The sequence below is a fragment of the Bison bison genome, unplaced genomic scaffold, assembly GCF_000754665.1.
Source record: "Bison bison bison isolate TAMUID 2011002044 unplaced genomic scaffold, Bison_UMD1.0 scf7180017864178, whole genome shotgun sequence".
Classification (NCBI taxonomy): domain Eukaryota; kingdom Metazoa; phylum Chordata; class Mammalia; order Artiodactyla; family Bovidae; genus Bison; species Bison bison.
Genome location: NW_011494750.1, coordinates 1,481,242 through 1,496,802, shown reverse-complemented (window position 1 = coordinate 1,496,802; position 15,561 = coordinate 1,481,242). Strand labels below are relative to the sequence as shown.

General features: G+C 42.9%; 2 protein-coding genes across 2 annotated transcripts in view; both read left to right on the top strand.

Annotated features, from left to right (window-relative positions):
• Positions 1–15,561, top strand: part of AMBRA1 (autophagy/beclin-1 regulator 1) — a 173,299-nt gene that overhangs the window by 93,918 nt on the left and 63,820 nt on the right. The gene's annotated exons all lie outside the window — the stretch shown is intronic.
• LOC104990332 (transcription initiation factor TFIID subunit 9-like) lies at positions 2,973–4,927 on the top strand. Its single transcript, XM_010842337.1, is given in 1 exon segment — positions 2,973–4,927. A coding segment is annotated over 1 exon segment (789 nt). The 5' UTR covers positions 2,973–3,891; the 3' UTR covers positions 4,681–4,927.

Genomic DNA, 15,561 nt, shown 5'->3' with positions numbered 1-15,561 from the left:
TGAGATGCAGTGGAAGAAGATGGGAGTTGTTTGGCGCTCAGCCACCAGTCAGCAAGAAAACCAGAACCTCAGTCCTAAAACTGCAAGGAACTGAACTCTGCCAAAACAAATGAGCAAGGAAACAAACCCTTCCCGAGAGCCTCCAGAAAAATAGCATAATCCTGCCACCACTTTGATTTTGGCCCAAGAGACACTTGCTGGACTTCTGACCTGCAGCAATGAAAACTAGTACATTTGTGTTAAGCCACTGAGTTTGTGGCTGTAGCCACGGCAAACCAGTGCAGATGGTTTCCCACGTCCCTGGCCTCGGCTGTGGTGGCTCGTCTCTTCTCTCTTCACCAGCTTTTCCTCAGAAGCCTCTCGGTTCCAGAGAGAATGAGCCATCAGGCCCCAACGCAACGCGCACTCGGCGAGTCTCTGCTTTTTTACTTCTGTTATTATCCCATCAGCTAACGAAAGCCACTCGGCTAACCCCAGAGTCAAAGAGGGGACTGTCTCTAAGCACATGGTTTCAGAGGAGAGGCTTGAATCATGAGGGGTCATTACAGGGACATACCACAATGAAGTCAGTTTTTGAGATCTGCGGTAGCCTAGTAACTCACTGTCAGCAAACTGCTTTTTAGAGTGTCCTTACATATACGTGAAAGGAAAGTTTCAGCACACCAAGGGATATCGATGTATAGATTTTGAATTCCAGAGAAATGTCTTGATTTTTCATTATTTAAATGGTTTAAATCATTATTTGGTTTATTCAGAGAGACATGCATTTGGAAATGACATCCAAATGGAAAGCTAGATCCTGGTTTTCTAGACAGAGCATTTCAGAAGAACTACCTTTTTTCTCTGTTTTCTGGGATGCAGCCCTCTATTTCTGTGTGCTGGAGGGTAAGAGATGTGCAGAAGAGCTCTGTGGGTGGCTGGGCCCCTTGGGGCCACGTGTATTTCTGTGTGGGAGCAAGACTGACAGGATTAACTGTGCAGGCACTTACTAAATTGGCTGTAAGTGAACCTGTGCCCATGGCATCATTTATAATCCGCAGCTTCTGTAACAGAAGCAAATTGGAAGAAAAGTGCCTAAAAACTAAGGCAGAGGGTCTTTGCGTGGCCAGTGACCATGGCACATTATGCTTTCTTAGAGCAGTTGTTGGGAGGAGGTAGAATTCAGTTCTTCTCAAGCACAGGAGTTAGCTTTTGCTTGGCCTTATTGATAACACTGGTGAGAAACTTAATTTATGGGCTCCAGATACGAAGGCACAGACTGGGCCTCAGGCATGTAGAGCCAAATGTCATATTCACTAGTCATTCCTTCAGAACATGCTTGATGTTCAGAAGCATCTCCATAACTTGGTGGAACGCAAGCTGTGCTGTTAGTGAACTCTGAATTTTGCACTGGGCAGTTGGGTTCGAAAATAGGATGGCCTATGTACAAGAAAGGTGTGTACTTCTCATTGGAGATTTAAGCTGGCTTTCTCAAGAACTCCACCCAGCTCAACAGGGCACCCAGCGATTTAGTGTGTTCCCTGAGCATCTCACTGCTCTGCCTTAAAGCTCAGCCAGGATTCGTGAAATGACTGTGAGGCAGTCAGGGAGCCGCTGCTGCAGCTTGCAATGCATGTGCGTGGCCTTGTCTGCTCCTAGAAAGTGAAGAGAAGCAACTTGGCCCGCACTGGGGAAGATTCCACTCACAAGAGGAAACCGGAGCAGCAGTATGTCTTGGGAAGAACAGTGCTGAGAATGGAAATGTACAGACTGTTAAAAGAGGCAGAGATGCTCGCCAAACCAAATAAAACTAGAGCTTATCTCTTCTCTCCTGATAAGAAGTTAGAATGTGTAGTGATGGGATTCAGCCAGTATCCTTCCTGTCTTCTGCCTTTGCTTTTTGGGTCCCCTTCCTCACCTACCTTTAGACCTTTATCCATCATGGGTCACCGAATTTAAACTTGATGTTCTTTACAGCACAGCAAATACAGCTAACATAAGACCTAATTGAGAGCTTATAAAAGTCACAAAGTGTTTCTTGGCCTAAATATTTTCATTGATTCTGCTGAAGTGAGATGACTGGGGAAAGTGGTAAAATGTTAAATTGCTTCTTAGGAAACTAATTAAAACTGAACATACCAATGCAAAGCTTGAAATAAGTTGTTTCAAATACCCCAGTTCCTCCATTCCCATGGTCCAGATAGAGAGACTACAGGGACAACTTAAGAACACCTGATCTGAAGAACTTTCCAGCTGTTCTAATCTTGTCTTGCCGAGGAAGAGCTCTAAAGTCCTGTGGGATAGAAGCAGCCAGCACCAAGAGTTAGCTTGGGAGTGGTTAATACCCCTCTGTTGCTATGAAGCAAGCCAAACCGCCCTTGAAAACAATACCATCTAGGTGAAAACAGTGAGCTTGCCCTGCTGGCAGCTTTAAGACCTCAATGTCCCCACTTCACCTATTGAACTGCCAACTCTAAGACTCATTTATAGAATTTCTCAAGCTGCCACTGGATGGAAGTACTAGGGAATTGGCCAGAGAATGTGGAGGTGAGAGCTGTGAAGGACATGTTTAGAGTCAGGTTTACTTTTTGTCCCATTCTACCGTAATTTCTAAGTACACCATGTTTTAGCTTTGTTGTTGTTCAGTCACTAAGTCATGTCTGACTCTCTGCTGCCCCAGGGACTGCAGCACGCCAGACTTCCCTGACCTTCCTTATTTCCCGGAGCTTGCTCAAACTCAGGTCCATTGAGTTGGTGATGCCATCCAACCATCTCATCCTCTGCCTCCTCCTTCTCCTTTTGCCTTCAATCTTTTCCAGCATCAGGGTCTTTTCCAGTGAGTCAGCTCTCCATATCAAGTGGCCAAGTATTGGATCTTCAGCCTCATCATCAGTCCCTCCAATGAATATTCATTGTTTCCTTTAGGACTGACTGGTTTGATGTCCTTGCAGTCCAAAGGACTCTCAAGAGTCTTCTTCAGCACCATAGTTTGAAAGCATCAATTCTTTGGTGCTCAGCCTTTCTTTATGGTCTAGCTCTCACATCCATACATGACGACTGGAAACACCATGGTTTTGGCTATACAGACCTTGATTAGTGTGGACTTACTGTTTTCATTTTCAGGCATGAAGTGCAGCTGCCTACCTTTTCCTTTGTGTTATTAGCATCTCTTCTGCATGTGAGAGGGACTTTTTTCCTGAAAGGCTAGTGTACTGCGTAGAGACAGTGCTCTTTTTTGACACCTGAAGAAAAATTGTTATGAGTATAGAAATCTTGAAAAAAATCATCTTAGTCTTGGTTTCTGGGGATCTCCTTTATTTAAAGATGCCTGCTAGGAATTCCCTGGCGGTCCAGTGGTTAGGACTCCAGCCTTTCCCTGTCAAGGGCTAGGCTTCAATCCCTGGTCAGGGAACAAAGATCCCACAAGCCACACAGCATGGTAAAATTAAAAAAAAATAAAGATGCCTGCTTCCTTTGTCCTCCTCATTTTGGATGCTAGACTTCCCTCTTCTACCTCTCTCCTGTTCTGAGACCTTTAAAGTTAAGAGTCAAAAGGATAAGGCAAGAAATTATGGACCCTGTGATGCAAGCGTGTCCTCGAGGGCCGGGTAACCAACTGTGGGTGACGAGGCGACGGAGGTGGGTCTCGAGTGCCTCTCCAGGCCTCGAGTACCCCGGGCCGCTGGCGCTTGCCGTTGCCCGCCCCTGCTGGCCCCTCCCAGGAGTGTGTAGAGCGCGTGTGCAGAGGCGTGCGGAGCCAGGGCGGCGAGGACCATGTTGCTTCCGAACATCCTGCTCACTGGTACACCAGGGGTTGGAAAAACTACATTAGGCAAAGAACTTGCATCAAGATCAGGACTGAAATACGTTAATGTGGGTGATTTAGCTCGAGAAGTTTGATCACCGGATATCATGGAGTCTGGCAAGATGGCTTCTCCCAAGAGCATGCCGAAAGATGCACAGATGATGGCACAAATCCTGAAGGATATGGGGATTACAGAATATGAACCGAGAGTTATAAATCAGATGTTGGAGTTTGCCTTCCGATATGTGACCACAATTCTAGATGATGCAAAAATGTATTCAAGTCACGCTAAGAAAGCTACTGTCGATGCAGATGATGTGCGATTGGCAGTGCAGTGTCGTGCTGACCAGTCTTTTACCTCTCCTCCACCAAGAGATTTTTTATTAGATATTGCAAGGCAAAGAAATCAAACCCCTTTCCCATTGATCAAGCCACACTCAGGTCCTAGATTGCCACCTGATAGGTATTGCTTGACTGCTCCAAATTATAGACTTAAGTCTTTACAAAAAAAGACATCTACTTCTGCAGGAAGAATAACAGTTCCACGGTTAAGTGTTGGTTCAGTTACTAGCAGACCAAGTACTCCCACGCTTGGCACACCAACCCCACAAGCCATGTCCATTTCAACTAAAGTAGGGACTCCAGTGTCCCTCCCAGGGCAAAGGTTCACAGTATAGATGCCCACTTCACAGTCTCCAGCTGTAAAAGCTTCAATTCCTGCAACATCAGCAGTTCAGAATGTTCTAATTAATCTGTCATTAATTGGGTCCAAAAATACTCTTATTACCACTAACATGGTCTCATCACAAAATACTGCCAGTGAAGCATCAAATGCATTGAAAAGAAAACATGATGATGATGACGATGATGACGACGATGACTATGATAATTTGTAATCTAGCCTTGACGCATGTAACATGTATACTTGGTTTTGAATCTATTGTACTGAGATTAAACATGCATGCTAGATGTTTCCATGTTGTGTTCTAGAAAAAATAGTATTTAATGAGTAAATATGCTTACCATACTTTTCAATTGAGCTGTTGTGTTAGATTTTCTTTAATAGGATTAGTAATGGTTTCTCCTCAGCCTTTAAGTGTAAAAAATAAAGTTGCAATTCGTGCATTTAAAAAAAAAAAGAAATTATGGGATTCTTACAGCAAGAGCTAAGCAGTATTGGTTACAAGTTGACTATTTCATATTTTACAATTTTACATGACTCATAACTTTTATGTGGGGAGTATAACTGAAACAAACTATCAAACTTGAAGTGGCCTCGGGCCCTGTCTCTGAAGGAGAATGTTGAAAAGAGTTCTGCTCCTCTGAAATCTTTTTTGTTTGTTTCTTAATTGGGCAGTCTGTGATGGGAGGGGTTTTTTTGTGTGTGTGCGCATAGATAGACTCCGTCAAAGAATATTGCAAACAAAGACAGACAAGGTTAAGGTCTAGTCTACTTCCCAGAGAAATCCATGCCCATTCCTTTCTCAGCCTAGGACTTGTACATTAAACATGAACATTTCACTTATGTTTTCCCTTGGCTTCGGTATTCATAAATGGTGCACGTTAGGAACTACCAAGAAGTCACCCATAGCTGCTTTCTTGTGAGAAGCCAAAGGTTTGGATTCTTCTTTTAATCATAATTAAGCTTTTGTATTCCAAATCATGCCTAGCACTGGGCCTTGGAGGCTGCCTGCCATTTAAGTTGACCAGGACTTAAAACTATTTGGGTCTACTTTCAGAAGGACCTAAAATACTTTATTTATTTTAAAATTTTTGCTATTGATGAGACTATTCTTCCATTTAAAAACGTATTCAGTCCACCTCACTCGTTTTCTCTTCTCCTCAGCTTCCCTCCAGGTGCTCAGGTTGATCCTGAGGGAATATAGCGTGACCGTCCTCATCCCGTAGATACCTGTGGGCCTTCTCAAGCTGAACCTTACAGCTTCCATTTCTCAGCTCCACTCTGTGTCACTTCTCTTCTGGCTTTCTTGACTTCCGATCCCCAGCCCCACCACCATCTCTCTTGCTCTGAAGACCATGTCCAGCGTCTGCTTAGACGATAGACAGTGATTAGATGTCCTCGGTGCACTAGAACTGTACTGCTCTCCTTGAGCCTCACTTTATCTGCTAGGCATGGGGAAAGTCCAGCATGAGTACACGCCCTCTGTAGGTTCCCCCACTCTGTTCAGGAGGCAACAGAGCTACGTTAGAACAGACAGAAAAAGTTAGGGTCTCTCTTTGCATATGAGAAGGATGTGAATGGATCTCTTCTGTTCGTGTCGATCGTATACCTCAGAACAGTTATTTGTTCACTTATTCCCTTATTCGTTGAAAACCATTTGCCTCTGGTGGTTCTAATATATATTAACTTTATCATGAAAATAATCAACCAAGAAAAATACCAAAACCGACCAATTTTACTACTTCTCTCATTGCCATTATTCAGACGGATAATATAGTCGTGTTCTTAAGTCTGTGTGTTATGAATTCAGTGGATCCTAATTGCCCAACTAGGAATCAGACTTGCAGCCCTAGCGTTGATAGTGTAGAGTCTTAACCACCGGACTATAAGGGAAATGTCTGGAATGTACTTGAGTGCTACAATTTGCCAGGCCCTACGCTAAGCGCTGGGGATTTTTACTAGAAAAAAATAGATTAACTTTCAAGTTCAATTACTATTTTCATACCTTTTCAAAAGTGCTTTAAATTACTGTATCCAGAAGTCCTAGATTTTATCTGATTCCTTATTCCTGATTATTATATCAGAGTGGCTGTCATTCTGATGTAATACAGGAGGATGTAGGCTTTAATGAATGTCTTTGGCACTGATCGTTAATTGCTGATTTCCTGGTGATGTTGCAATAAAGTATTAATTAACCACTAAATCCAAGTTGACCTCTTAGTCAAAGAAGCAGCTTTGTTTTCCTGAAGGGAGATTGGGTTTTTTGTGTACGGCCTAACACACTGGTAATCCACCAAGTTTTGACTGGTTGGTAAAATGCAGTTGTGCTAAATAAAATCGTTATTGCAGTGTAAGCTTAACTTTGGGCCTGTGAAGTTGCACCTATGTTTCAGAGTAGGATACAAGTTGGTAGGAGACAGACCTCGTGTTCCCTAGAGTGTGAGAGGCTAGCGTGGCGAGTATGCAGTCGGAGCAGCACCAAGGCCGTCAGATGGGCACTGGGAGTCACTGTCTTACTCAACTGGTGCAGCACCTTCATTATTGAAAATGGCTTTACTACCGTGTTGTGTCTTCTAATCGCTTCAAAAATACTGCCCTCCCCCCCCACAAGTGGTATGTTACGGACACAAAAAAACACTGAGGGCTACTGATCTTGTGTGTTAGAATCTGCGCTGGACATTGGCGGCCGGGTCGTTGTCATTCAGGCTCCTTCAATAATTCACAGTGTGATTTGAGTGAGTCACCTGGTCTCTGTCTCTGACAGGTGAGGATGAGGTTAGCCTTACCTCCGTGTTCCTTCCAGGGATTAGTTAAGTTGGGGGGGGAGGGTAGAAATGGTAAAGCACTCTTAACTCTTTTGAAAAATGTATTACCTGAAATTAAAAGGAATAAAAGTAGATATTTGCCTTAGCACCCAGGTTATTTGCAGTACCTGAACTACTTGGCACAAGCCGAGATCACCAACTTTAGATGTTCTGGTGACAGGAACGCCTCGATGCTAAGAGACAGGCTCAGGTGGCTGTAAAGAAGCCATCTCAGCTTAATAAACGGAGTTGCCGAAGCACATCTGAGTTGTGCTAGGCACCCTTGGGACAGAAAAGAAATACTTCCTGATGAACTAAATAGAGGTGGTCACAGTAACAGAAAGAGGAAGCAGGACTTGCTTCGGGTTTGTGCATAGTCTTCTCATAGACTGAATGTAGTTTGTGAAGTATCCTTTGACTCTCCTTGACTAATTATTATTTTGATCTCTTCTCAGTTTTTCCAGGGATATAAAGCCAACCAAAGATCTTAGGTCATTCTCTACTCCTTTGCAAAAGTTAGTGTAGATATGAAATAAGACATCAAATCCTGAAAATATAAAGTTATTTCTTAACCCCTTGGGACGCTAAAAATGTGAACATAATCTTAAAGAAATAATCTGATGAAGCAAACCTATGTGATTGAATTTATTTTTTTTTTTAATTTTATTTTATTTTTAAACTTTACAATATTGTATTAGTTTTGCCAAATATCGAAATGAATCCGCCACAGGTATACCCGCGTTCCCCATCCTGAACCCTCCTCCCTCCTCCCTCCCCTACCCTCCCTCTGGGTCGTCCCAGTGCACCAGCCCCAAGCATCCAGTACCGTGCATTGAACCTGGACTGGTGACTTGTTTCATACATGATATTATACATGTTTCAATGCTATTCTCCCAAATCTCCCCACCCTCTCCCTCTCCCACAGAGTCTATAAGACTGATCTATACATCGGTGTCTCTTTTGCTGTCTCGTACACAGGGTTATTGTTATCATCTTTCTAAATTCCATATATATGCGTTAGTATACTGTATTGGTGTTTTTCTTTCTGGCTTACTTCACTCTGTATAATAGGTTCCAGTTTCATCCATCTCATTAGAACTGATTCAAATGTATTCTTTTTAATGGCTGAGTAATACTCCATTGTGTATATGTACCATAGCTTACTTATCCATTCATCTGCTGATGGGCATCTAAGTTGCTTCCATGTCCTGGCTATTATAAACAGTGCTGCGATGAACATTGGGGTACACGTGTCTCTTTCCCTTCTGGTTTCCTCAGTGTGTATGCCCAGCAGCGGGATTGCTGGATCATAAGGCAGTTCTATTTCCAGTTTTTTAAGGAATCTCCACACTGTTCTCCATAGTGGCTGTACTAGATTGCATTCCCACCAACAGTGTAAGAGAGTTCCCTTTTCTCCACACCCTCTCCAGCATTTATTGCTTGTAGACTTTTGGATCGCAGCCATTCCGACTGGCGTGAAATGGTACCTCATAGTGGTTTTGATTTGCATTTCTCTGATAATGAGTGATGTTGAGCATCTTTTCATGTGTTTGTTAGCCATCTGTATGTCTTCTTTGGAGAAATGTCTATTTAGTTCTTTGGCCCATTTTTTGATTGGGTCATTTATTTTTGATTTGAGGAGATGCCATAGAGCTTAATACTAAGGACAACTGAACTCAAATTTCATCTCATTTCTTGCCAACTGGGTGACCATGGGAAAGTTGTTTAACTTATCTAAGCCTCAGTTTTCTTGTCTGTAGAAGAGGGGTTCTGTAAAGCCTTTCAGTGACTACCCTATTGAAAATTGCCAGTACTTTACCCTTGGTACTTTCCATTCCTCTTCTCTGTTTTATATTTCTCCGTGACACTTAATGTAATTTTAACATGCTGTGTGAACTCATGTCTTTGTTACGTAGCTTTTCCTCCCCGCTCCCCAGAATGTAATTCCCATGAAGGCAGGAATTTTTATGTGTTTTGTTCACTGTCTGGCATGTAGTAGAAACTCACTATATATTTGTCTAATGAATAAACGGACTTCATGTTGGGTAATTGTGAAGATTGAATGGGAACATTTATGAAACAAGAACTTAATGTGTCCCTTGGTACAAGATAAATACTTAGAAAATAGTAGCAATTATTGCACACGAAGCATCTTGCTACATATTTTTGAAAAATGAACAAAACCCATAGTGTTGTTATATCAGAATGCCATGTATGGATATTAGATGGGGCTTCCCTGGTGGCTCAGACAGTAAAGAATCCACCTGCAGTGCAGGAGACCTGGGTTCCGTCCCTGGGTTTGGAAGATTCCCTGGAGGAGGGCATGGCAACCCGCTCCAGTATTCTTGCCTGGAGAATTCCACAGACAGGAGCTCGGCAGGCTACAGTCCATGGGGTCGCAAAGAGGTGGACACGACTGAGCGACTAAGCACATAGCATGCAACTTAAAAATACGAAATGTAAACTATTGCTGTGTTGTTTTCTATAATGTTGTTTATTCTTTATTTTGGGCTGTGCTGCGTCTTCGTTGTTGAATGAGCTGTCTCTGGTTGCAGTGAGCAGGGGCTGCTCTCCAGTTGGAAAGCACAGTCTTCTCGTTGCAGCAGCTCCTCTTGTTGCGGAGCACAGGCTCTTGGGTGTGCAGGCTTCAATAGTTGCGCAGTTTTGGTTCCCAGGCTTTAGGGTACACATTCATTACTTGTGGGCACAGGTTTAGTTGTTCTGCAGCGAGTGGGATCTTCCCAGATCAGGGATTGGACCCATGTCCCCTGCGTTGGCTGGTGGATTCTTTACTACTGAGCCACCAGGGAAGCCCCCTGTTGCTGTCTTATTTTACTTTCAAGGTATCTTATATTCAAATTGTACCTAGGATGTATAATGTATTTACAGTTTTACAATATTTTTCCTTGTATTCCCACATTTGTATACAAGTTTCGTGTCTCTCTCTAAAATTATTAGTTTCCTCAAGTCAAGAGCCTTGTCTTTTTTCATATTTCTAGTGCCCAGTGCTTCTGTTATGGCCTGCTTTGCTGTAATGCAAGGGTTATGTTCCTAAGACATTCAGTGTAATAAAACAAATCCTGTTATAAAAACAGAGTTTTGGGGAATTTTCCAGCAGTGCAGTGGAATTCCTGCATTTCTCTGCCAAGGGCGCAGGTTCAATCCCTGGTCAGAGAACTAAGATACTGCAAGCTTCACAACATGGCCAAAAAACAAAACAAAAAAACAAACAGTAGTTTCATTTGGAGGAGGGAGGTTTCTAAGAGTTAGAGAGTTCAACATACAGCAACACATTTTACATGAGGCAACTTCAGTTAAAATGTATTACAACTATATGAATATCGATATAAACCAAACCTAACATTTGATTACATCTTCCTTTTCCTTAAGAGTGATGCCTGGCCCTCTTTTTTTTTGAAAAAAAAAAAAAATAATAATAATAATAATAACTACCAGCACAAATTCTTAGCACTTTTTTTTAAAACCATTTTTTTAAATTGAAGTGTAGTTAATTTATAATGTTATGTCTCAGGTGCACAGAAAAGCTATTCAGTTATGAATAAATAAAAAAATGCATACATATGTATGTGTGTGGGGGTGTATTCTTCTTCAGATTCTTTCCTGTTATAGGCTATTGGTGGTGGTGATGGTTTAGTCACTAAGCGTATCCAACTCTTGCGACCCCGTGGACTGTAGCCCACCAGGCTCCTCTGTCCATGGGATTTTCCAGGCAAGAATACTCAACGGGTTGCCATTTCCTTCTCCAGGAATTATAAGCTATTAAAAGCTATGTATTCAATAAATATAGGTCCCTGTGCCATATAGTAGGTCCCCACCAGCCATCCCAAACTCCCCGTTCATCCGTCTCATGGGGAAAGGAGGGTTATGACTGGCAAATTACGACAGGAACATTTCTTCTCCAGAAGACGCAAAATTGTATGTGAAAGGAAATATAAATTTATTATACTGTTTATGTTATGAATATATGGTCAAATTACTGTAAATAATTAACATTAAATAATGTTAAATGTAAAAATGGGGTATAACTTCTTTGGAAGAGTGGGGAAGAAAAGGGCAGGAGAAATCATGTCCCGTCTTAGGAAACCAGTAGATAATTGTGAAAATTGAAAAATTAGTAACAGCAGAAATATGACAGTTAATTATCAGAAGAAAAACAGCTAAAAGATTTAAAAAGCAAATCAAGGGAGAGGATAGGGCAGGAGGCTGCTGTTTAACTTTATTAGCCTTGTAATACTCTTTAACTTTTAAAATTGTGTGTATGTAGTACTTTGATAAAAATTAAAATTTAAAAGCACTCCACTTTGTAATTCCCTTACTCACAAAATTTCAAAGGATTTCTGTTTCTTGCTGTACAGATGACAAATTCCTTGTCTTTTTTTAGCCTGATTTTATATTCTGCCTTATATGAGCCTCTGCTTCCCACTGAACTGATATTAGCCCTTGAACCCTAAACCACCTTGAGCAGCTAGAGCTGCTTTCTGGCTTGAACCGTTTTCTTCCTCTCCTCCTTTCCAAACCCGTTCGCTCTTTCCTGTAAGCCTTAGCTTCTGTTTCTCCCCTAAGCTTTCCTGGCTTCCCCTCCCCAAGTCCAGTGGCCTTTCCTCAACAGCTGTGGCTCGCGTGGTCTGTGCCTTTCATTAGACACTTAAGTTGCTTTTCTTGTTTGTAATGTTTTGGACAGAAGTCTTATCTCCCCAACTGGATTGTTGGCTCCAACCAAGCAAAAAGGACATCTTATTACCATTTTATATACATCTTCCACTGTGCTATGTTTGATAGATACCTATTTAACATTCATTTCTCATTCAGCCATCAAAAAGCTCTCTGGTTTGAGTTCACTACTCTTTATTCTGGGCATGTCTCAAGACTCTGTACTTTGGCCTGAAAAATCTCTCTATCTCTGTCAGCCTTAGTGAGACTGAAGACCAAAAGGTTTATCTCTTTGCGGATGATACTGTTTTTGATCGTCATGGTGTGCCTGTTGTTTTTAACAAAACATAACATGGACAATTCCTAATCTCCCCAACCCTTTGGATGCTTAAGCATTTCAGATGTTTTGTATTATTTGAGAGCAATGCTAATTTATCATTACTGTCACCCCTCTGGAAATTTGCGAACCTTCTCCTTTAAACTCCCATGTGTCACTATTCTCTGTCCTGCAAAAAGCCAGGAAAAACAGAAACAAAGCCCTCTGCAGTCTGCACTGCTTTCTCTTTGCACTAAGAACAGCCACCTGGCCTTTACAGGTGCCCTCCAGAGCTTCATCGGTGATAGATTCTCATCTGAATCTAGAGCCCAGAGTGACCTGAGATGCTAGTTTTTAATCTCCTGGAGGCCAGTGACTTCTATGAGAATGCGTATTAAAAGCCTGGACTCTCCCCTCAGAAAAAAGGTATATGCAAAACTGTAATAAAGAGTAACCAGGATTTGGGTTTTATTCAGGTACAATAAGGCCCGCAGATGAGAAGGATAGTCAGTCGAAAAGATGGTTCATTACTTACAGTTCTGAGAGTAGGGGGACTCACTGAGCCATGCAGGGCCGCGTGGGGTAGTGTCAGGGTCAGCCAGGAGGCAGGGGGAGCTGAAGGGAATGCCCGAGCCAGAGCCCTTCTCCATATTCTCAGGGGAAGGAATGGGTGAGGCGAGGTAAGTGTGCTGAATAAATTCAGGATCAGACAGTTCGGATAATTTTGACAGACCCCAGGATGGTCCCCAGTTGTTTGTACCTGGCTCTGGAGTGGTTTTGGCCAGAGGGTATATTGGTCAGGAGGGAATGGGATCTGGATGGGTTGGTTTGCGTGCTTGTAGACAGTTGTTTGCTGTCTCTGGAAATTAGCTAACCCGGAGAGGGTCAGTCTGGCAGTCCACAAGGACCTCAAATATCAAAGCACCATAAGATGTAAAAAACAAAAATGGCCTCATCCAGTGACACACGCATACACACAATTTAGTTTGCAGTTTCAGTGGTTTCTTGGAGCTTCCGAAGGCCATCTGTAGACCCAAGCAAGGTTTAAAACCCTGCATGGGCCTGGGAGCTCTGTGCCTTTGAATATAGTAGTTGATTTTAGACTACTCTCTTCACAAGAAGATCTGTATTTAATTATCTATTTCGGCAAGAAAGTGTAGCAACTGCTCAGTTTTTTTATGGTAAAGCTTTTCTTTCTACGTTCTTTTGACTTTTACCCTAGGAGCTTATTTGTGGGTATTTCGTGCCAGGAAGGATAAGCCTGTATCCCGTAATTGCTGCCTCGAGTCTGTGCTCACAGGGTGTCCTGATGACATTTTAAATACATGGAAAATTTTGGATGCATGAACTGTCTGGTGCTGAGTCTCTGCTGCATTTCTGCTCTGGCACCTGCTTCTCTCTTCTTGGAGTTTATCCCGCTGCCTAATTCTGTACATTGTCTCCAAGCCTTTCATTAAGCATTGTTGGAAATTTTGCTTTTTCACCTCAGCATCCCCGCTTATCTTTTCAACAGAAACAGAACCGGCTCTGACTACTAGGCATTTCCTCGAATGAAAAGCTCCCCATCTCGCCTTTTCTGACTTTTCAGAGCATGAAATGGCTGTGCTAACCCTGCTGGCCTCAAGGCAAGAGCCTTGCAGAGGCAGACAAAGGGGACAGCGTGCTCCCAGCTTGGATTCTCCAGAGGCCAGAAGGAGAAACTTCTTAACCTTACCAACTTGCAGTCAAAAATCTGCCCACCCCTGCTTTGTTTTGGCTGCAGTTAAGAAGGAAGTAAATTCTTGGTGTGTTTCCCCTGCATGTAACCATCAATTTCTTAGTGCCCTGAGTACTGTATTTTATAGATTCCAGAGGTTGGGTAGTTTCCTAGAGTTCAAAAATCAAACAGAAATGGCTTTAGGCATTCTGGAGGTGTCCTTTTGCTGGTTGGATGGATATTTCTCAAAGCCAGAGGTACTGTGGCTCCAAGGCAATGAATTGAGTTGCAGCCGTGTGCTTTGTGCAGGGTGCTCTTTCTAGGGTACAAGGACTGAGAGGTACTTAAGTCTAGCCGAGGGATTTAAGATAGCCCTTACTCCTAAAGGGTTAACAGTTGAGTAGTAAGAGTCTGTGCATATTGAGGAAACTCTTTGTTTCTGTTTAGTATGGACTTAACGCACAGCTTCTGTGGTGGAGCATCAAGATATTTCATATAAAGATGAGAAAATCATGTGTTTCCTTCCCATCAAAAGAACCTATTTGTAGGAATTTCCTGGTGCTCCAGTGGTTAGGACTCAGTACTTTTACGTTCAAGGTCCTGGGTTTGATCCCTCATTGGGAAATGAAGATCTTGCAAGCCACACGACAAGGCCAAAACAAGGAAAAGAACCTATTTATAATGGCCTGTATGGATTCAGGTTCAGGGAAGAGTGTTGAGCAGGAACAGAGCAAGTATATACTTAGTTTCTAGATTTTGAGCTGGACCTCCGGTGGACTGAATTTTGTGCTTGTCTTAAGTGGACTGAGTAATGACAAGAGTCCTGCCTGGACTGGAAGGCAGGAGATGGAGCAGAAGGAATATGACAGAGCAAGAGAGAAACAAAATGCTCTGGGGCTTCTAAAGAGAAGATCATGTCAGGCTAACGAGGTCAGAAAAGAGTTCTTGTAAAAAAGGATTGAGAAAGTCCTTGATTGGGGGCAGGGATTGGGGGATTTTAGGAAGCATTTGTTAGAGGAGAGAGGAAGGAGCCTGGAGAGTAGGAACAGTATGAACCAAAGTACAAAAGTGGAGATATATTTAAAGCATATTTCCAGAAACGTGAATAATGTGGGAGATAAGCAAGAAAGGTAGATGGCAGGCAGACTGTTGAGGGCCGTGAGTAACAGACCAAGGAGTCTGGTTTCAGCGTCTCGGAGCCATTAGAGACGGGAGAAGGTGAGTGCCGCAGTCAAAGCTCGCTTTAGAAGTCATCTGTCTGGATTGGGAGAAGGATCGGGGTGAGGACAGTGGGGAGGGAGAAAGGTGGTTTTGTAAAGGGCAGGGCCCATAGCTTAGTGATAAGTGCAAGATTCTTTGGTGATGTTGCTTGTTGTTCAGTCGCTCAGTTGTGTCCAACTCTTTGTGACCCCATGGACTGCAGCACGCCAGGCTTCTTTGTCCTTCACCATCTCCCAGAGCTTGCTCCAACCCATGTCCGTTGAATCGGTGATGCCATCCACCCATCTCATCGTCTGTCATCACCTTCTCCTCCTGCCCTCAATCTTTCCCAGCATCAGGGTCTTTTCCAGGGAGTTGGCTCTTTGCATCAGGTGGCCAGAGTGTTGG